We start from the raw sequence: 23797 nt of genomic DNA on the forward strand, positions 1-23797 counted from the left end.
AAATCTTTCGTACTTGATTCTTTAGAGTTAGTTAAATTTAAAGCACAATCAAACGAAAATAATTGAAAATTGTGAAAAATATTAAAATATAAAATAAATTTTAATTAAAAAACAGTAAACATGATTACTCCAAGTTTTTATAGAAAACGCCACTATCACTATTTAAAATGAATTGTTTGTCTTAAGGATTTATACATTAATGTCAATATCTTATTTTCGAATAAAATTAAGTTTTTTTACAACGTTGAAGCCAAATTTCCTTTTAAATTTCTTACATTATAAAAACATATTTTTCCAATAAAGAAATTTGTTGAAAATGTTACTGCTCAAGTAGTTAACTAAAATTGTTCCCTTCTAACACAAACTGCAGGGAATGAAAAAATTTGACATGACTTCAAGAGTAAAATTTTTTCTTGTGCTCTGCAAGTGGAATATTTAAAATTCATTTTTGTACTAGTAACATTGTCAGAATGTAATTTTAAAGGAGATGTTAAAGAACGAAAAATCACTCTAAGCCCTGCTCTTGCCATGTGCAACTGCCTCACGTTGTTTCACTTCGTTTCAGTTCACTTAACATCCTTTCACCTCATACTTGCACACTCATTGACATCTTTTGCTCCAGGACATTTTCAATAACAAGTATCAATATAATAAGAAAGAATTCTATTTAAACGAAGAAAGCAAGTTACAAGTGAGTCCTTTTGGAAAACGTCGAACCTGATACCCGTGCTGCAAACTAAAAATGCTTACTTAAAGATATAATGTGCAAAGAGCAAAAAAACTACATGCATAAATACAGGATAAAATGGTAAAAATGCTAAATGAAGCAGAAAACTGAAAGTGAAATTTGTTAATTATTCCAAAAGTGATTATGTGCAGAAAATTTCGATCAATGTGTACACATATTAATTAAATATGTCGTTACTGGAATGTAATTAATTATAAATGTTGCTTAAAATGAGTGTATTTATTACTTAATTTTCGAAAGAGCTTTCTATATATTATTATATTTTCCAGCATATACACATAAATGAAATTAATTGGATGCGTTTTTGTACTTAATTAAATTTCTGATTTAATAATCATTTCAGTTTTATATAAAGAACTTTAAGTGAACAGTTATAATTATATACTTTTAATCTTAAATTATGTTTATGCTTTATAATAAAATATTTAAATTAAGAAAAAATTAATATGAAATAGCAATTAAAAGTGACATATATAAATAATAATAATTTTTGTCGGAGAAAAATGATTTATGAAAGTAAAATCCATTTAGGTTTCGGTAATCACAAAGCTAACTTCTTTGTTTCCTGCTATTTCTTTCCAATTTCGATCGTTATAAATACAATTATTTAATTTACTTAAAGTCAATTTTTTCATTTTTAAACTTTAGAATATATGTTAACTGATATGAGTTTCAATTTTATTGCAAATGCAATATTTCTCTTCTCCACATAATAAGCACATTCAATTGTGTGATGCCTTTAATGTGCAAAAGCCAGTGTAGCTTATAGTCAATGGCCTTAAATGCAAATTTTTATTGCACCTCTTTTGTGCTATTCAATATTAAAACTTTTTGCTATTCGCTTTTGAAGTCTATTTTACTTCTTTTTTTTTTTCATTGATGTCTTGCAACATTGGTAACTGTTTCCGTTTCCTGTTTGACATTTATGCCATCCCTGCCATTGATGCCAACACACATAAATGCTGGCATACGAGAACTGAAGCAGCACAGACGATGGCACAAGGTACTTTTCTCTAAAATTTGAGCTGAAAACCTTTTCCTCTTGAGTCAAAGATTAACATTGCATTCACTCATGAGCTTGCACAACTTCTGATGGGTTTACATATTTTATATTTCTTCGTTCGCTTGCTGATGCAAGACTTAATGGAGTTTTTATAAGTCAATAAATTTAATATAATTAGGATTATGCATAAATTGTACTTGCCATTTACGGTTTATTTCTCTTTCAGCTATAAAAGTGTAGTTTTATTCAATTACCTGCAATGAAAAGGATATAAAATTTTATTTAACTACTTTGACATGAATTGAATGTAAAAATTATGTGTTCAGAAAATTGTGCACCCGGAGGTAAGAGTAATAATTGCTAAGTACTGGATATATAAAATATTTCTATGTGAATATCAAAACTGAGGAACTTAAATTCACAACAAATAAATACTTTTTAAGTTGTTTTTATCTTAATAATAGTTTTTTGATTTTAATTTTTAATTCAGAGAATTTATAATATATTTATAAGGAAATAATTTGGTACGACAAATATGTTTGAATTTAAATAAAGATTATTTATCACTACACATTTTACATTTAAACATTGTTATGTTGATAATACTATGTACCATGATTCAGGTGATCTATTCTGCAAGCCGCAGTTGTTTTAATCGATCGATAGACTTTTAATGAAAGTAAGCAATTTGTTTGGTTTTGTGCTCTTCCATGTATTATATGAGGTAGCGAGATCATCAAAATGGCGAAAAAATACCGTACAAAAAGACAATTCTGTTACTGAATCTTAAATTAATATAAAATTAAATATAACCAAAATAACGATTCTGATATTAAATATTAATATATATAACTTTTACCCATTTTTCCTCAGAGCCGTTTAAAATATTTACAATGCTTTCATAAGGTAGAATAGCTTATGTATGGCTATTCTTATAGCTTATAACATTTTTTAGAATAAAATATCAAAACGTTACTAAAAATCTAATAAAGTTAGAAGAATATCTGATTTTAAGATTCTCATAAGTTCAAAAAGTATGTTTCACAATACGGGCTAGCGAATCTTTTAAATAGAGCCCGGTCTTTAAAATTAATTCATTAGTTAATAAATTGAAATTCCTTCTAGAACATGACAATAATTTAAAAATAACATATTGCAATTGCCTTAAGAGTGAGTTTAGTGATTGTGATATACTTATTTCGGTTGGATATCTAATAAGTAATAGATATTATAAAATTTTGGTTCAATTATTTAATAAAGATATGCTCTCCAATCTGAAATAAATTATAATATTAATTAATTGTAAAACGAGGTACTCTATCGTTTTATAATGAAACGATGTTAAACATCTTGTATAAACCCAATCATATCATTATGTCAATATCAAATATGCAATAGTTATTATAATGTAAAAACTTTCTAAAGTATAATTAAAACATAAAATTTATAGTACACTAAATATTTGTTTGGATTTTAGTAATGTTTAATTAGAGACAAAGAGCAGTTCCTTTAATTACAGCATGATTATTAAACCTATCCTTAGTGATTAAATCTTCTTCTATCAATATTGTGTAAATGTAAAATCTGTTCATCTCACATTATGGGCCACAATTAGTATTTTATTAGGTCTAGTGCAATAACCATGTTTCACTGTAATCTTAACATTTTTTTGCTTCTATAAATGATATTGATTCTGCATATTATTGCACATCAAGTAAGCAGTTTTCTGCTAGGGAATTGTTTTCAACTGCATATATTTTAATTTTAAACTGTAATTATATATTTTAACTGGAGTTTTTATCTGAGAAGATACCATATAATACTTTATAATATATTTTCAGCTGAGTTATCTACATATGTGTACTACTGTTGATAGTTACCTTATGCCAGATACTGACAAATCTTTGTACTTTTATTTCCTAAACCATAAAAATATGTGATTTTATCGTGATATTATTCGTTTTAATGTTGTAAGATAACTGGAGAGTTGGTCTACAAATGCTATTATGAAAAACATTCCTATCTTATATAAATCCTTGATACAAGTGTGTATTATTATTGGGTTCAGAGTAGATTTCGATTATTTTATATAATAGCACGATGATATTGAATAATATATAGTTATGTAGAAATACCAAAAACCAAAAAGGAATTATTTACGAATATGCGTCAAAAAAAGATTATTTGCTTACCTCGAGTGAATTCAAAACTAGAGTGAGGCATTCCCACAAAGTTCTTAAAGGTCTTGCTAAAAGAAATAGGGTTCACTTTATATAGATCCCTGGACACAGAGGATTTGTGGGAAACAAGAAAGTGGAAGAACTACTGGACTAAGACCATTCTGCGATCTGTAATGAAGCTTCTTTAAACTCAAAATAAATGTCTGGAAAGAGCTCAGAGCTCAGACTGACTTGAATAATAGTCATTCAAGCAGACAAGCTAAAGAATTCAAGTCAAATCGCTCAAAATCTAGAACGAGGGTTAATGCTGAACAAAACAGGCATCTGGCTTGTCACAGAATTTCTCACTGGGCATTGCGGAGTTAAGAAGCATCTAACTACTACGTGCCTATGGAACTAAAGTGGGTTTGTTACAATAGCACTCAAGAGTGCAGTGATGTGGTGACATAGTTTCCAGCCCCTTCTTTAATCTAATCTAATCCAAATCCGTCTAAATCTATGTGGAAATAAAAATTCTTAATTTTTCTATCTGACTCTTTATTTCTATTATTTACAACAAAAAGAAAAACCAATCATATTAATTTCTGTATTTATTTAAATCAATGTTTGGACTATACCTCCTGCATAACAGTTTGACTTTAATAATTATGAAGTCACTACATCAACAATACTTAATACTGACTACTGTCATCTAATAAAAATAAAAAATATGGCTTATAGTAATATACATAATGAATATAATATATAATGTGTGCGTGGCCTGACTTATTATCATTTTTTTTGAGGATTTTATATAAAATTCAATTCTTATGCGAAAAACGTTTTCCGTTCAAAAAACAGGCGAGAAGCTCGACTCGAATATTGCTGATTTATGTCACGTACAAATACAATTAAAATGAATTTCCTTCTCATATTAACGCATTAATGAATTATTAAACATTTCAGTGTGTTTTCTAAGTGTACGAGTATATCGCATTAACAAGGCCATTAAAGTACAAAATACATTAAAAGTGTAATCTACAAATTATGTACACACCAAAATCTTAATTTCAGAAATGTCACTTTTCGCGTCGAATTTTAAACAGTGAACCCAGCAGACCAAAGTGTGAAGCACGTAAAACCAATTAGACTTTTTGGAAGTCATTTGCAAGGTCCAAAAACCAAGAATCGTGTTGGCAAATTGCAGAGAAGAAACGCATCCTTAATGGAAAATTGTACGGAGTTAGTAAATGTCGTAATCAAAAAATAATACAAAACTGTCGGACCAATGCTTCGATGTTGTGTGCAGAGCATGAAATTTCTAAAGAAAAGCTTTTCAAGGAGAAAATTTCAAGTGCTGTCAGCAAGAGTTAAAATATTTGAAACTAAATGTGCTTTCAGCAATTTTATCCTTTACAACCAAATGACCAACCGAATTTTTATAACCTTGTGCACCTTAAATTCTTAAAGTTTCCTCTAAGATAATTATAAAATTTTGAAAAATTTGCAGACATTAATTACAAGATAGAAATTTATCATCAAAAAACCCCCTAGCAAGGTAACAATATCGTCGGACGTAAGAACGTAAGGATGTAAATGTGTAAGGATGTTACAGGCAAATAACATTTTGTAACAAGTTGCACAGGACTCATCATTAGCAACGCAGCAAAAACAAGGCACATAAATTCATTTGGGAACGTCAGAATAAATGCTGAAATTAGTAGGAAAAAATAAAATGGCTATGAAAAGAGAATTATAAATGTCTTGTGCACATACAAACGGGGCTTTACATATGTACTCAAACTCAAGAACTAAAGTAGCAAACAAGCAAATTTTGCAGAGAAGCACACTTCAGCAAATGAGTTCAATGAGATGCAAAGGACGATAAACAATCTTCTTCAGAAATAAGGTTACGAGCTGTTGGAAAAATGAAGAAAAACATGGAAAAAGAACAAACAGAACGGAAAACGAAGCGAAACGTAAAGATAAACCTTGTTATAATTTTCAATTAGATTTAATTTTTATTCTATTCTTAAACATAATAATCACTTTTATTACTGCACTCACCTTTTAGATTTAATCCTGCCATCATCTTTAATTGTTGCTTTTACAGTACGACTATATGTACGAGTTTGGATCTACCAGAATACCAGAAAACACAATTGCACTAGAAAATCACTCGCACGTAGCCCGTAAAACATGTGCAAACTGCAGTGAAACATCTGCAGGAACTAATAAAATGAAAAGTAAAGTTTCGGTGAAGCAATCGTTGTTTATGGCTTGATATTTATCCTTCTGAAAGGAGCCATGTGTGCACTTGAACTAAGCACTTTGTTTGCGAAATTTTAGAGTTTTGTAATTAAAGTTTTGAATATTTTTTTATTTCATCTAAACCAAAAAATAATGAAAATTTTATGGCATATTATACTGTGCTATAATCTATTATAAATCTCAAGTCAATCGATTTTATAGGATTCTCACATTTAGTCATAAGAGAAGATTTTTGCGATTCAAATATGAATATCAATATAAGCATATTTGGATCATTGCACTGCCTATTTATCTATTATACACATACGATTTTTCTGTGGGAAACGCCCATCCGCTGGAAGCTTTGTAACTAACACTACTCAACTCAACTGACCAATATACCATAGGCTGTACTTGTCAACGATGCAACTAAGCCTGTCTCTAACTGCTAGACATATCTACATATAACTAATTGATGCAAAGCTCCCTTGAAAGTTCAAAATTATATTTTTTCATAGGTAAAAACGCTTTGAAAGTGGGTTTTTTTAAACCCACTTTAAAGTCATACTTGGTTAGATACTTAGAAATACTGATTTGTATAATAGTGACGACGTGCAAAATTTGTTTTTTACAGTTTTGTATTGTAGTATTTAGATCAACATTCGGCTTTACTGAATATCGTTCATCACAGTAGAGACGGTTTCATGATGTTTTCGTATATCCTGAAACCAGGAGGAACACCGATGTACTTATTAGTAACACTGCCAAATATCTTATCTCAACATATAGTATTTTCTAATGATAATTTTTTTCTCGAAAATGACTCGTCGTATGATAAAAAGAACTATTTCAAAGTAAGAAGGGTTCGAATTGAAATGAAAAGACATTATCAAAAATTTTAGGTTATTTATTGAAGTTTGGTTGATCACAAATTTCTTTTTTAACTAGTTTATAATTGCAGTTCAAATAAATTATATACGAATCGTGTTTTTCCACAAGTAGCCAAGACTATACAAACTATCAAGGCCCAAGTTCCAAATTTCTTGTCATAATAAAAAATATTTTTTTTCATTTTGTTAAGTGACACTAACCAAAGCGCTTGTCGTGCTTTAAATTAGAACGAGCTTATAAACTACAGGTTTATTTGGAAACACAAGTTCAACAAATTAAAAGTTAATTCTTGAGGTTCTCTAGTGCCTAGACAGTATTTTTTTTAAGTGTTAGTCTATTAAATATTTTATTTCACTACCATAATATGTATGGTATTTTGTGCTCTTTACAAACTTTTTAGCATTATCATGAGGTAAATTTAAAGATAATAGATTTTTAATCGTTCTGGTAAATCAGAAAAGGTAATGTAATATTCAAAAGTTACTTTCAAAATCTACTTTTGATGAATTTATTCGCGTTTAATATAGTTTTATAGGTCTTCTGATCTTTAGCCTTCTTCACTATATCTATCTTCTATATATTTTCACAGCAGTCAGCATTTAATTTTTTTGTATGAAATTCGCGTCTTTGGCTCTTTTTCAATTCATACTACTAAAGAGTCACTGAACGTGATGTAATATTCGAAAGTTGTTCTTCAAATCTAGTTTTGATAAATTGATTCGCGTTTAATATAGTTTCATCAGTCTTCAACTGATATTCAGCCTTCTTCACTATATCTATCTTCTGTATATCTTCACTGAAATCAGCATTTTTTATATGAAATCCGTATCATATGATATTTAGTATCTCTTTGGTCATTTTGCAAATTATACTACTAAATAGAACTAAGGACCCCATCATTTATACAGATGTGGAATTTGAAAAATAAAAAATTTTCTTAGTAAAATCTAATTTTTAAATAATTTTCATATTTACAAATTCAATTACTCATAACTTAAGAAGAATTCTATCAATATTATAATACGAATATAATATATAAAGCTGATTTAAATAAAAATTATATTGAAATTAAAAAAATGTTTCAATATTGATTTGTAGATTTTTTTTTTATTATTTTTCCCACGAAATCATCGCAGAATTATGATAGAAGATATTATCATCATGTCCCTATTACAAAATATCAATGCTTGTCGAAATGAAACATTAATCAAAAATATACATTGCCTTCACTGAATTACCAAACACTAACGCCAACCCAAATAGCACGACAAGTCCCGGCAGGATAAACAGTCAGGGCCATTAACATTGGCCCTCAACGCCACTGCGGAAAGTTAATGTTTGATTTTATTGCTCTGCAAGATTTACGAATCGATTTGTTAATGTATGCGCGCGCCAATTCGAATATAAACTTTTGCCACACTCGGTAAAAAGTGTAAAATATAATCTGGTTGGGAGTTATAGGCGAACTAAATGGAAAATTTAGCCAATGCCCATACCCATGCCCTCGTTTACACCGTCAGTTTTTTATGAAACAGTTTTTATTTGAACTCATGTAAGCTTACGGGCCAACAACTTTTGCGACATTTGCTGTCAATGGATGATTAAGCACGTAAGTTTACTTTTATTCCGTTTTTGGCTCCATTTTCACTTATTCCTTACGTCCTTACAGTATCTCTTTTTTTTGCCATTATCCTGCTGTTCCGACTCGCATTTGTATGCTGCTTTAATTTGGTTATGTGGTATAGCGCGTTTTCAATGCCAACTTGTCACTTCCGGTCAGATGGTTAAAAAGTGCGGCACAAGCATAAAAACCCCAAAGCTGAAAGTGTAACTACCAAGGGACACAAACGGATGCAGCACACTTCATATATTTGCCAACTCGTACATCGTAAATTCATATGAAATTTACGTGTCGAAATAAATACTGAAAATTTTACGCAAAATTAATGATATGAGAAAATGTATTTTCGTATATAAAAATTTTTCGGCGTGCTGCTTGCTTGCATTGCACTTTTGTTAAAATATTTGTCATAGTATCTGCACATAAGATGCTAATAAAAATAAAATAAAAATAAAGTAACTAGAAAGTAAAATATTTTTTGCTTCAAAGTTAAGCTTCAAAGACTTATGTGGCCCTTTATGATTTACGATGAAAGATTGTTACCCTTTAAAATGTTGCAAATGGGGCGGTAGAAATGGATCGTGCTAAATGTAATATTCGTTTGTGCAATAAATCAAATCGTGAAATATTTACTGCCCCTTCGCCAACGCTCAATAATTATTTGCACGTTTTGTAAGTCATTAATTTTTTTGCCTCATTAATACGAGAATCTTTTAGATTCATTTCAGAAATTTAACATTTTGCTCCCTACACACAAACATCTATTTAGTTAGCATTCATTGCTTAATTTAGTCACTTTTTGCACTGTTCTTGTTTTTTGTTTTTGTTTTTGTGTTGAATTTAGAATTTTGTCTGCAAAACAATAGTAACAAGTGTTGGAAGCAGTAACTTGATTTTCTGTCATTTCATAAGTAGGGAAAGGTTTTCATAACAGTATTTGTTGTTGTTTGAAAAGTTGGAAAAATCAACCTTCTATGTCGTGCTCTATGGTACGCTTGTATGTCAAGTGCTGACACTAGTTTTCGCCCCTTTGACACCATGTTGATGCTTGTCCATACTTTTTACTACAATTTTTTTGACACTACACGAGTGTTGAAGATTTTTTTACTATTTGTCAACAAGAACGTTTTCCTTTCAGCTAAGAATCATATTATCTATTTTTAATTTTTTCTCTTCGTATATTCGTTAGTTTTTGTTTATTCTGGCTGCACTGAATTATAATTAATGAACGCCACAGCTGGGGCACTTAGTTGTTGTTTTTTTTATTTTATTTTGGAGAAGAAGGTAAATAAAAAGGTAAGGACATGACGTTGATTTAAAGTCAAAACATAACACGATACATTAACTAATGAAAACTCAACATATGCTGTGTCAGAATCAACATGAATAACATAATTTCATTCATCGTGTTTTTTTAATTTAATGAATGACAAATTGATTTTATAAACAGAAATTACTTAAACTCATTAAAATGGTTTGAATAATTGCTAAAAGCAATAAATATTATCACTAAAGTAATTAAGCCAAGAAATACATTTTGAAGTTTTAAGTGGCCTTTAGACATCAACGCGCGTTGACAAACACACGAAGTCTTCTCTCTCCATTACACATTAAATTTACCAACAATTTTTTAAACACGCCTCCAGCAAAGAATGCAAAATTTGTTCACTCATCAGTATTAAAGCAATCGCTGAAGTGTCGACAGCGGCTGCTATGCGTAATTTCCTTGCGAAAAATGATGTTTTACATTTAATTTATAATTTTAATTTATATATTTATATTTATTTTTATGATTTCAATTTATATATTTATTTTTATTTATATTATATTTTATATAATTTAATTTTTTTTTTTGGTATTTTTTAGTATTTTTTGTATTTTTATTTTATTTTAAATTTTCCGTAGGTGTACAATGCAATTAATATTTAAAACAAAATTTTTATTGTAATTTAATGTTTGGTTATTTTTTTTAGCCCAAGGTTATTAATATTTTAATTCTTCTTAATAAAATGTTTTGGAAATTAAAAATTTTTACCTAGGTAGAAAATACAAATATTTAAAATTAAATTCATTCATATTTGCAAAGCATCGCATGCTAACGACAAATCGTAACGATGTTTACGCTTCCATTTCTCAAAATAAATAAAATTTTGCATGCCGACCAAATCCGACTGTATATGCAAAAACACCGAGCATGTTTGAAGAAATATCAAAATTTTTTGATTTTCGTCAACACATTTCTTAAAATTTCAAATGTTACTATTACACAAACAAATTTCGCATTTCACAAAGTAGGAGAAAAGTAGGAGAAAAAAATTCTCATGTGAGAGCGATTTTTTAGTATATTTGTTGTTTTATCTGGGGCGTGTTTAAAAAATTTTTTAAAAATTGTTTGTGTAATGGCAAGCGCGTGTTGACAACGAACGTTGCTGTCTAATGGGCCCTTTAGACAAAAAATGTCACTCATACGCAACGTGATACGCAAGTTCTGTCGTTACTCAAAAGGTCACTCATACGCACAGTGACCCCAAATCAAAATTTAAAATATTAATAATTATATATTGATTTTGAATAAATGTATTTTTATGTTTTAATCTTGTTGTTAAAGTTTGATTTTTTTAAAGGTAGTTTAAGAAATTTTTAATTTACATCGTAACAAATACCATTGTGATATCATTAAGAAATTTACCTCAACTTCTCCAACACTTTCAGTAAGTCATTTGCATTTTATTGAAAGTAGACTTAATAGGTCAACTGTGACTAGTTGGTAGAATTATTCAAAATAGAACTTTCTCCTGACGTTTTTGATTGGTAATTCTGGAATAACTTTTTTAATTGAAAGTCGCTTTTAGTGCAATTTTACATTTTCGATTAGTAAGTCTGTATAAATCTCAAGATTATGTATAACGTTCGAGATTAATTTATAACACTCTAGATATTTTGATAGAGTAGCAAGATCATACTGAAATTAACAGCTGTTTTATATGACGACATATTAAGAGTGGTTTGTTTCGATATATGTATTTATGAAAAGTATAAATATCTACTAACACAATTACAAAAATTTTAGATTACTTTCAAAATGTTTAATTTGACAAAAAAATTTGGCAGATCGAGAGTAAATTCAGATTGAATTCAGATTTACCAATCGAAAATGCCTCCAGATTAAACTGGTTATCCGAAAAGAATCGAATTTGGCTGCAATATGCATTAAATTGTTTCATCTATGCTCTTATACTGGTTGTCTTATGCAGTAGTTCTTGTTAAACTTAAGAGAATGCCTATTATTTTCTGGCTCAATTTGACTTAACTCGTTTAATTTCTAAGAATAAGTATTATAAACTTAAATAATGGCTTTAGAATTGTTTGAGTTATAATATTTCTATTAGGCTGAGAAACACTGATACATATATAATACACATAATTGCTAAATGAAATAAAATTTACGTTCGCATATCTACATTTATAATTTTGTGTTCTCTGACTTCCTCTTTAAATAAGTTATTTAGATGGGATTTTATTTTACGAGCAGGTATTTTTCAACCTATAACTAAAAACAATAAATTCTTTCAATTTAATGAAAATTTTTATCACCAAGGAAACTTACTTCTGAGTTATTTAGTTAAAACTATTTTTGCGTAAAAATCTGTGTGTATTGCTCCTGTAGTCATAGAATCCGCAGACGACTTTACTTATTCACCGAATGCAGCAATTAATTATCTAAATGGCACGTTAATTTAAAATGTATCTGAGATAAATTCGTAATTTACTTAATAAAACAACTAGAACGACTCTAATGATTTCACCTCTGCTCGCCTACAATTAATCACGGTGCCAAATAATTAATCAAATACTCGAAGGCGTTTAAATTAGCAGCACATCTAGTAATTTATAGCATTTAAGTCGCATAGTTTGTTGCGTACCTTAAGTGTTTTCCGAAAATGTTTGCCACATTTTTTCGTTCACTCAAGATTCCAAAGATGCGTGCCTTTCGAAAGTCTCATGTATTTTGTTTACGAGTCTTTCTGAATGAACTACCTTTTCTGACTGTTGAAGCATTTTTGTAATAAAAACGAATTCGGAGAAGCAATAATGGGAACTCGTAAAATGGAAAATAAAATGTAAAATTTTACTGAGAATATTGAAGAATGGTAATTCCTTTGATTGATGTGCACTTAAGTGCCGTTGACAATTGAGCTGTCAAATTATATGTCAACAGAAGCCGGGAGTACATAAATAATCGCACGTGCATTTAAATACACTTTCACTCCTTATGCCTCTTGACGCCTACATGCCCACTTTGAGCTTACTTAAGTCAACGCAGCTCGGTGTTTAATTTCGATCAATTATTTGCGTTCTTGTGGGAAATGATATCTCAAAATTATAAATAAATAAAATTTAATAAATTGTTGAATATATGCAAACAGTTTTCAATTGCAAAAATAAACAATTTAGGGCAAATGATCAATTTCAATATATTTTCCAATTTAAATATTAAAACATTGCCGCCATTTATGGAAAAAAGGTTTATAGTGAATATTAAATTAACGTTTTTAATTTGCTATATTATAAATTTATGTATATTGTATATGCACAGGATATTTAAAATATTTTCATCAATTATCATTAACATTACATATTTACATATACGTAATTTAATTGGTATTTTTATTGAATATTTTAAGTTCGTAGTAAGCAAAATACAATCAACAAAAAGCATGACTATTGGAAATACTATATATGTAGTAAGTGACACAATTTTTTATATCACAGATTAAAAAAACACATACAAAATACATTAAATAAAAATAAAATTTGTTAATGAAAAATAAATTATTAACTCGAAAATAATAACTTATAATTTTTTAAAAATTGTGTAGATATGCTATACAAGTTTTGGAGGAAAAAATATTTTTAAAGGAGTACCACGAAAAATTTTACTATATTAAACTTCATAAAAAATGAGTAAATGTTGTTCTTGAATTAAGTCTAACAAATGTAATTATAAAATTCATAATGTATGTCGCTAAAATAGACAGATAACACAAACTATCTAGCAATACATTTTCATTATAGAGCTTTTTATTGACAATTATTTTCGGTATAAAATTTTAATTTCTGTAAAACTTGGAATCGAATACAATATAATAGTAGGCCATAATTTAATTTGATACTGTACAGTATCAGTTTTATTGTAAAAAATATTTTTGACAGATCGATACTTATTCTCTTCGAATTAAATTCCTTTCCGTTTGTTCTGCTCTACGTTTAAAAACGCATTACAAAGATAATGGATTTCGACAGAGCATTAGATAATATTATTAAAGATAATGAATTAAAGGCAATGGGTAAATTGGACTATAATAAAAGTCTTGCCGAAATCATCTCCGATAAAGAGAGACGTGAACAAAAACTGTGCTATGAACGTCGTCGTTATGCCAAGCGCAAAAATTGGAGCAACTGGCGGCAATGGAGTTACACACATCGTGACCACCGCACTTTCCAAAAAAAGGTATTTTTGTTTTTATGACTTCAGAAAAATGTTACTTGTATAAAAATCTATTATTTGTTTTTATACATTTTTGGATTAATTTTCAGGTTTTTAATTACACACTTATGATTTATAAGCTTGAGAAAAATGTGACAAATGATGACCTTAAGCTTATTTTTGAGGAATCTGTAGGTAGATATACATAAATATAAATAATGCATTAATATAATATACACATATATTTAACATATATATTACATTCATCACAAATTAATTTTTATTGGTGTTTGCAAAATTCATTTAGAAATTCAAAGTAGATGCTCTAAAAGCTATTACATGGAATAAAAGTGGGTGGGACAGCAATGCTATTTAAACTGGAAGACATATGTAAGTGAATATACATAAACAAAACTAAGTATTTATAAATAAAAACTGTTGAGTTCTTTGTTCACAGATCTTCAAAATTTAGCTGCAAAACATCGCGTTGCCCCTTATCAACCAAGAAGTTTCAATCGTTTTATTCCACTTACTAAAATGCTAATTTTATTTAAAATTATAAATTCACACTTTTGTTACGCTCTTATAAAGTGTATATGTTTTAATATAGTAAAGTTAATATGAATAATAATTGCATTAATTTTTCCAATTCTAAAATTCGCACATATGAGTCAAAATTTTTAGAGAGTTGGTACTACTTGGGATGTAATTTTGATATCTTAAGTGTTTTTTTTGTGGTTGATTTGTATATGTACAGAAGAGAATATTATATAGCAGATATGTGTCATATAAAGATTGATAAAATAGATTGTTGCGAATTGGACACTTAAATATCCCACTGGTGCTATTACGGATAATGAAATTGATATTGATACTGATACAGAAATAGTTACAGAAATACCTAGAAACAAATTGACACACAAATACTGGAAATAGAAATGACACCCAGGTCCATTACTTAATTGTTTAGCAGAAAGGGATACATTAAAAACACAACACTGCTTGCTCTTACAGACTCATATGTTTCTGTATACTAAAGGTGAAATATTACAACACATTATTTACGATAAGCTGCAGACGTGTCCGAATTCACCAGAATGATTTTTAACTCAGTAATATGGTTTAGTAAGAAACGTTCCACCGTAAGCGTTACGACTAAAATAGTAATCATTATTCAAGAAACAGTAAAAGAAATAAGATGGAAAACTGATTGGAGCATGCTAATCCAATATAATGCAATCATTGAAAATATTTAAATTATTGAAATACTTAACCGCAATAATTTTACTTAAAATTGATCTTTCTGTTGACGTGACAATAGTCAGATATACAGATCGGTAGTCATATGCAGCGATTCTATCTTATGAATCAAAAATGGTTGCAAACTGCTAAACTAAAGCTTGCTTTAGTTAGAATATTGTTGATTAAATAATGAAATATCTATGAAGAGCTAGTAATAATGGTACGTGACTTATATATACCATCCTAACCTTACATAAAGACCATAGAGATAGAAAGTAATATTCATGCTAATCCTATATAATGCAGTCATTGAAAATATTTAAATTATTGAAATACTTAACCGCAATAATTTTACTTAAAATTGATCTTTCTGTTGACGTGACAATAGTCAGATATACAGATCGGTAGCCATATGCAACGATTCTATCTTATGAATAAAAAATGGTTGCAAACTGCTAAACTAGAGCTTGCTGGAGAAAAAGCGAATATTGTTGATTAAATAATGAAATATCTATGAAGAGCTAGTAATAATGGTACGTGACTTATATATACCATCCTAACCTTACATAAAGCACATAGAGATAGAAAGTAACATTCAATGAGCAAGTCAATGATGATCATAATTAGTAAGTAAGTATAAGTAAGCATATAAGAAGGCATAAAGTATTAATAACACATGAGATGTATTATTTATAAACTGCCAATAGATTCATTAGTAACCGTACATAAACTTTTGTATGCTAATGATACATAGAAACTAAGTAGCAAGATAGATAGAATAGATCAATATAAGGTCGATTGACCTTTTAAAGAATCCCACCGATAAACATATGGTTTAATAGGTAACAAGATTAAATTATAAATTAAAATTGATTTTAAGTCGACACAAATGTTTCAAGCAATACTTGTTCAAATATATATTGTTGTCTGGAATGTAAAATCCATTCAACAGGTTTGCCATGAAAGTAATAACTAAACTAAAAAAAATAGAACGTCTTCATACTGCAGACAATAGAACCGAATGATAGCCGATAATGTAAATAAATTGACAGATTAAGTTTCAACCTCATAACGGCGCTCGATGTTAATCTATCTTTAGTGATTTTATATATTTTTATAGTTTTTACATATTTAAAGAAATATAAGAAGTTTTTAATAAAGTTTATGAGAAATATATACCACGATGATATTTTAATCCTAATTATTAAAAGTATATGTATATAGATGTATATTTTCACATCTATTTAAAAAGCAAAAAATAATTCTCTGTGAAAATTAAACTTTGTTAACTATTATTGCTTGATCACCATCTGGAAACACTGTCAGCTTATGAAGGCTGGCAATCCTTTATAATTTTACTGATTTAAATGATAGTCGATAAATGTTAAATTTTTACGTACTATATGTGACGTATTAAATAATATTTTTCATTACTACACTTGTAAAATAAATATACTTATTTTATTTTAAGTACATGCTTAAAAACAAATTCATGAGATATACATATTATATCTATGGATTCGGTTAGGTTAATCTACCTGCCCGAAAACCATACATAGTTTATGTTTAGTATTAAGTAGTAATATTTAATGATGTAGCAAATGCTTATGAAATATTAATTTAATATTAATTTTATTGTTAATTATTATCCGTGATATTTTCTGCTATTAAAAGCAATGTGTTATAAGATAAATTAATGTTCAATAGCAAATACAAACAAAATTTTAATTAGAACTCAAGTTACTGTAAACTAAACTTAGCTTGATTCATTACTTAATTTTTTTTCACAGTAATAAATTCCCTTTAAATAATAAATAATATCTGAGAAAAATAAAACTAAATGAGAAAAATTAAAAATTAAAATAAAAGGATTGTTTGCTGAAACGAAATTACATTATGACTGTTTAAATATTCATATATTTTTATGATAAGCGTTATTACAAATTGCCATCTTAATTACATTGTTTTTATTTTTATTTGTTTTTCCATTGACACCGTTATTAATGTTGTAAGTTGAGCAGGATAACGTTACATTGTCGTATATGCACAGCAATTATGAAACACTTTTTATGTCAATTACTGAGAACATACACAACCTTCATTAAATATTAATGTGGACGAATTTCGTGTAGGAAGGTATATACACATATCCTTTTTACAAACAAGAACAACAACATCATTTGCTTATAATTTACAAAAAAAAAACGTTTATTTTCTCAAGGTCACATGTTTGCGGGGGCTAAAAAGTACCGGAGTGTTCCTTCCGAACAAACTCAATTAAAAACAATGGCTTGTATTATTAACGCATTAAAAGTTAAATACTTGTTGTCTTCACCTTCGGCGATATTTTAAGAATTAAAAACGCTCTTTTTTATTTAAAGTATATAATTTAAGAACCAATTTCTTTTAAAACACTGGCTGATATTCCGGATATTATAAGTAAGGTTTGTCTTTTAAGATAAATTTAACTACAAAAAAGTAAACTTAAGTAATTTTTACATATTAATTTATAGTCTTCTATTCTTTCTTAATATTAAATCTTAACAGAAATTTTTCTACTAAAAACAGATTTAGCAGTTTTTTATTTAATTTTGATTTACATAAGCTAAACATTTATATGTAAATATTATTGTACTTAATCCAGTGAAAAAAGTCTTGTGAAAACCCTTACCATTCGCTTCCTAACAGATCAATGGTTTCGCATGACTATATTCTTTTTAACATTTGAAGACAGTTTCTCAATTTAATCACTAACAGATATTAATGGATATAAAGAGAAAGTTGTCTTATGTTGTTCTCGATTGATAAATTAGGGGTAACTTTTTCAATCGAGATTTACTTTTAGTGCAATTTTTATTTTCGAGCGAAATGTATTAAAGTCGAGATATCTTGCCAGAGTAGTGATATTACCCTGAAATTAACAGCTGACTTGACTTCATATGACTTAATAAATAAAGTGTGATTTAATTATTTTGATGGAATATATAAACGCCTATTAATACAACTACAAAAATATTAGATTACTCTACAAGACTTCGATTCGGCAACAAACAGAACCACAGTAAATCTAGATTGAATCCAGATTTACCAATAGAACCGTTATCAATGTGCTGACCCCGTCTTGTCCTTCTTCTTAACTGCGCCTATACTTAGTCGCAGTCTTAACTTTAAAGAAAATAAAATAAAAGAGAAATAGTAGTATTAGTAAATCATTAAATATCATGGATGTCTAACATTTCAGTATTTAGTATATATTTTCTAATTTTCATTTAAGCAAAATTTTAAGATTTCAAATTAAATCACAATGAAATTTCTATTTTTAGGGAAGCTTAGTTAACTTTTAGTCATTATAAATTTATAGGTATGTATATGTACAATCGTAAGCTGAGAAAGTACTAAACAAGTATTTTTTGTTAAATTTTGTGTTAAATAAAAAATTAAACTTAAAATATTAGCATTTGCCTTTAGATCAATATATAAACTTTTATAGAACGATTAATTCTAAATGCAGTTATTGAAAAGTATTTAGAAATTAATTAATTTCAAAATAATAACGCAAGTCAATGATCAAAAACTTTTTATAATTTATAGAAATTAATTTTAAAATAGTAACTCATAGCAAATGATTAAAGATATTTTTTAAAACGTTTATCTTAAATGTACAATACATATATTTTAATACCTTCTCCTAATATACCTAAAAATCAATTAACTTTAAAGTAATAACTCATAACAAATTATTAGAGATCTTTATTAAAACGTTTATCTTAAAAATGTACGATATATATATATTTATACCTTCTCCTAATAGTTTGCCAAAATTTTTTTTGTTAAATTTAAGACATTAAATAAAATCGTTTGTTTACAGTGTTGGAACCTCAATTATTTTCTTTTACTCGATTAAAATGCAACTATTTACGGAACACAACTGCCTTAGCCGCAAACCTATCTAAATTCACAGAACTCACAAAATTATGGCACTATTTGTGTGCTAATTTATGTGAAGCAATCCAGGCTCAATTAATGTATAAAGTATATGCCATTTTCTGTGCTCGTATTTGTTTATGGTTACGAGCAAACACGATTGCATTCATTTGTGTAAGTAAATTTATGCTTAGCACATTGTTGGTGTATGTGTGTTTGATGTACATGAGAGTGTTTGATTGTGGCATAATGAAGTTATCATGTTGACACTTGTGTCGCCTTCAAACACACATCCGCACATGACACTCGAAACCAGACGGCATACATACATACATACCTTGCTGCTGCAAGAATCGCATATGTTAGCCATTCTCTATATTGAAGCATTTCTTGCGAAATGCATATACACTTAAATAAATGACAAACACAATTTCATTGCCACTAACACATTGCCAAATAAATTTAGTATTTTTGCTATTTCGGTAGTGGAATTGTTTATTTTATGTTTTATTTCATTTGTGCTTGTACTATTGCTCGTATTTCTGTTATTGTTGTCATCATGTGCTCATCTCTAATTCCTTTTAAATAATGTTCCTTCTGCACGTTTAAACGTGACATCCTGTACATTTTACATGCTCTTACGCCCTCCATTTTGTATCGGTGCCCTCTCCGTTGGCCTTGCTGTTGTAATAGTTGCTTAGTTGCTTAGTTGCTTTTGGGTTCCATATTTGTGTTTGTGTTGTTTGTGTTTGTATTTGTATTCATGTTATTTGTTAGTTTTCTTTGACGTTATGTATTTTTAGTCTGCTTTTGGGTTTTTTGAGTTTTTTTTGAGTTTTTTTTGAGTTCATTTGACACAATCTGCGATTTATTACTATTGATAGTCGACGCAAATGTCATGCGAGTGCTGGCCGTTTTTGCCGTTGACTAGATTTTTTATGTTGTGGTGGAAATATATTGACATTTTAAATGTCATTTAGTTTACACATACTTATTGCCATTTTCTGCAACATCAGTTATTTATGTCTTTTTTATTTACCGAAATATTCGGGTGTTTTGTCAATTTTGGGTTACTTTGCCGTCATTAGAGAAGTGCTCGTGCATGCAAACTGATGATACTCTTCTCATTTTTATGCTAACACACATTTAGTCATGTATTTAGTTGTTTGTATGAAATGAATTGTTTTTTATATAAAGTCCATAAAAAGCACACAAAATTAATTAAAATTCTACGGATTCATTTAAATTTTTAAAACATTTGCTTTTAATATCACGAATATAATTTTCATTGTAGTGAGTGAGTTCTTCCCATGCAGTGCCTTGGTATTTATAACATTTTTATTCTGCTTTTGCCGTTATCACCACTTGTTGCAGATTTTAATTTGCAAATGTAATCCAGAGCTTATTTTAATTACAATACGAACACATAACGACCAGCAGACATCTGCAGGAAGAAATAATTTTTGCCCTAAGCTGCTTAGCTGTGTATGCTCGAGTGACCAAATTAATTTATTTTCCATCCTTTAAGGAATTCTTCATTAACATCATAATTATTATCATTATAATGTCTCAGATTCACTGTGAATTCGTGCTATTTTGGTTTTACTGTACTCGGTCGTTACTCGTTACTTTGAGGAGCTTAAAATTTTATTTAACGATTGTTAGACTGTTGCTTATATCATAAAATCTAACCATAATAATAATTTTAAATATTTTATGTTATTTAAAACTGCATATGTAATAAGTCGTCATTAAAATTCAACATAAACCATGGAAAAGTTGTAATAACATACATTGTGACCGAAAAGCTTTCGGAAATTCTCATTTAAAATTCGCGCGCTGTATATTTTCGATATTTTTAAGTTTATGTAGTTGGCGACTTCCTTAATATATGCCAAAAAATGAGCGCGATCTGTCACAGACAGTTCGTTTACGGCAGCTGTTGAAACCAGTTCACCTCAGTAGTGCGTTGCGAAAAAAACAATGGAAAAAAATATTGAACAAAGAGTTTGCATCAAATTTTGTTTTTCGAACGAAATTTCGTGTGCAGAATCGTTGCGAATGCTACAAAAGGCTTATGGGGAATCAGTTTTATCGAAAACTCAAGTTTATGAGTGGTACAAAGCCTTTCAGGACTGTCGTACGACCGTCGAAGACATGCCGCGTTCTGGACGACCTTCGACCTCTACCACCGACGAAAACATTGAAAAGGCAAAGGAAATCGTGTTCAAAAATCCTCATGTGAGTGTTAGAGAGATAGCACGAGAGCTAGGCATCGGTCGTGAGATGGCTCGTTTGATTTTGGTGGACAATTTGTGTATGCGACGTGTCAACGCCCGGCTTGTTCCGATTCACCTCAATTTGTTCAACATTATCAACGATTTTAAGGCCAAACATTCAATAAATACCATCGAACAGCCACCGTATTCACCTGATCTTGCACCGTGTGACTTTTTCCTGTTTCCCAACCTCAAATTACCACTCAGAGGAACGCGTTTTGAATCCATAGAAGACGTAAAACAGAATTCGCAGAGGGAACTCAAAGCCATACCGGAAAGCGCCTATAAAAAAGTTTTGATGATTGGAAGAAACGTTGGCATTTGTGTATCGCTTCTAATGGAGCATATTTGAAGAGAAAATAAATATTGATGAAGATTAAGAATTTTGCGTTTTATTTAAAATTTCCGGAAACCTTTCGGTCACAATGTATATAAAAGTGTTATATAAAATATTGTACATAACGTATGTACAGAAAAGTACTTAATTTTTTAATGCAATACCAAAGCAAACAAGAGGAAAATGACTTTAAAATAGATTCTTCAAAATGGTTTCTAGATGTTTTCTATAACTAAAAACAAGTTCAACAAAACAAATTATTCAGAAATATTTGGAATGAAAGATCGGAAATATGTAACTTACCTATATAAGAACATCGGCATTAAACTATTTCTGATAAATTGGCACTCATTAACCCATGCCGCACTAGAGTAAAACTAAGTATTCATAGTAATTAATAATAATAGTTTTTATAACACGATTCGCACAGTTTACTGTATAGTTGATTGGAATTTTATTCATGCTTTGATGCTGTTGAAAAGGTGATAAATTAATAAATGCACAACATTTTTTTATGTTATTTTTTTGATATTTTCTAATTTACTTTTACACTGATATTTTATTCTTAATGCAGCAAGATGTCAGTACGTATATGAAAGAAATACACAATGGATCATAGTAATCTAAAGCCAAACAACAATAATCATAAGAACAAATGATTTAAGGACGAATTATTTTAAAATAATCGGAAGTACTAACTGGTGACAGCAAGCAAACCGCGTATCAGGCTGATAACAGCAAGCTGCGTATCAGGCTGATGAAAGCAAGCTGCGTATCAGGCTGATGACAGTAAGCCGCGTATCAGGCTGATGACAGTAAGCCGCGTATCAGGCTGATGACAGTAAGCCGCGTATCAGGCTGATGACAGTAAGCCGCGCGTCAGGCTGATGACAGTAAGCTGCGCGTCAGGCTGTTTGACGGAAACTACCAAACGTACTCAACAATGACACACATCTTTAAAAGCTAGCCAATTACGAGAAATTGGAACTAAGGTTTATATAAGGTTATACCAAACTACCTACATGCAAATAATAACAAACATTGAATATATATATCGCCATTGAGTATAGTCACTAAATTTCTTGTGCTACTCTCTTCTGTAATTTACATGCAATAATATGCTCGCTATTTAGATCAGAAATATGTTTTGATATGAATTATTATCCATTTAATTGAGTTGTTCTGTAATTATTGGAACAGGACTGTATTATAATCTATTATTCCTTTTTAAGGAATGATTTGGTTTAAAGGTTACCTTTACAACAATATGTTATTAATGTTTAAATTTGGTGCAAGCTTAGTTGATGGCAACGCTCTTATAGCGTGAATTCATCGAAGTAATATCTAATCCTCATAGTGGCAGCCACAATCATAGATTTAATATAAGTAATACCTAATCCAATAATCAAAAACAAGTTCCATTGCTATTTGTTTAATAAAGTCATTATTTTCATGTATGCGAATATAAAAGTCACGTATGGCTTTTGATCAGTTGGTTAAGGAGCGCTGACTCTGAGCTTCAAATTTGGCAGAGTAGGAATTCGATTCCTAGTACTGACAGTCTCAAAAAAAATATTTACGAATAATTAAATACAAGAATTATTTTCAAGACCACTGTTGATGTGTATTTGGCAATATTCGAAACAGCCGTATGGTTGGTCAGACAAAAATTGAATTAATTTAAATAATAATATAAAAAATAATTTTTGTTGCTGTACTTCACTTCTTATGAAAACCTCTTCATAATTTCTTTTATAATCATAAAACATTCAATATGCATATATATTATATGTATAAAATATTAATAAATATCAAAATAGATTTCATTCTGTATATAAAGAAAATGGTTAACAAA

General features: G+C 29.1%; 1 protein-coding gene across 2 annotated transcripts; it reads left to right on the plus strand.

Annotated features, from left to right (window-relative positions):
- The first annotated feature begins 13891 nt into the window (after window positions 1-13891).
- Window positions 13892-14779, plus strand: LOC119672889. Of its 2 annotated transcripts, none has more exons than XM_038084050.1 (4): window positions 13892-14184; window positions 14271-14355; window positions 14468-14550; window positions 14618-14779. In XM_038084050.1, the coding sequence occupies exons 1-3, from the start codon at window positions 13963-13965 to the stop codon at window positions 14506-14508; spliced, it is 348 nt and encodes a 115-aa protein (XP_037939978.1). In that variant the 5' UTR covers window positions 13892-13962; the 3' UTR covers window positions 14509-14550; window positions 14618-14779. The 2 variants fall into 2 exon arrangements, with proteins under 2 accessions (XP_037939978.1, XP_037939977.1); XM_038084049.1 differs by having other exon boundaries at window positions 14271-14351.
- Window positions 14780-23797: the final 9018 nt, after the last annotated feature.

This window comes from Teleopsis dalmanni, chromosome 1 (genome assembly GCF_002237135.1).
Source record: "Teleopsis dalmanni isolate 2A chromosome 1, ASM223713v2, whole genome shotgun sequence".
Classification (NCBI taxonomy): Eukaryota; Metazoa; Arthropoda; class Insecta; order Diptera; family Diopsidae; genus Teleopsis; species Teleopsis dalmanni.

Bases quoted from the DNA above. Each gene is read 5' to 3' on its own strand.
- LOC119672889 (XM_038084049.1), top strand. From the start codon at position 13,963: ATGGATTTCGACAGAGCATTAGATAATATTATTAAAGATAATGAATTA. The intron at 14,185-14,270 runs GTATTTTTGTTT...ATTAATTTTCAG, and splicing joins ACCGCACTTTCCAAAAAAAG to GTTTTTAATTACACACTTAT. The intron at 14,352-14,467 runs GTAGGTAGATAT...AAATTCATTTAG, and splicing joins AGCTTATTTTTGAGGAATCT to AAATTCAAAGTAGATGCTCT.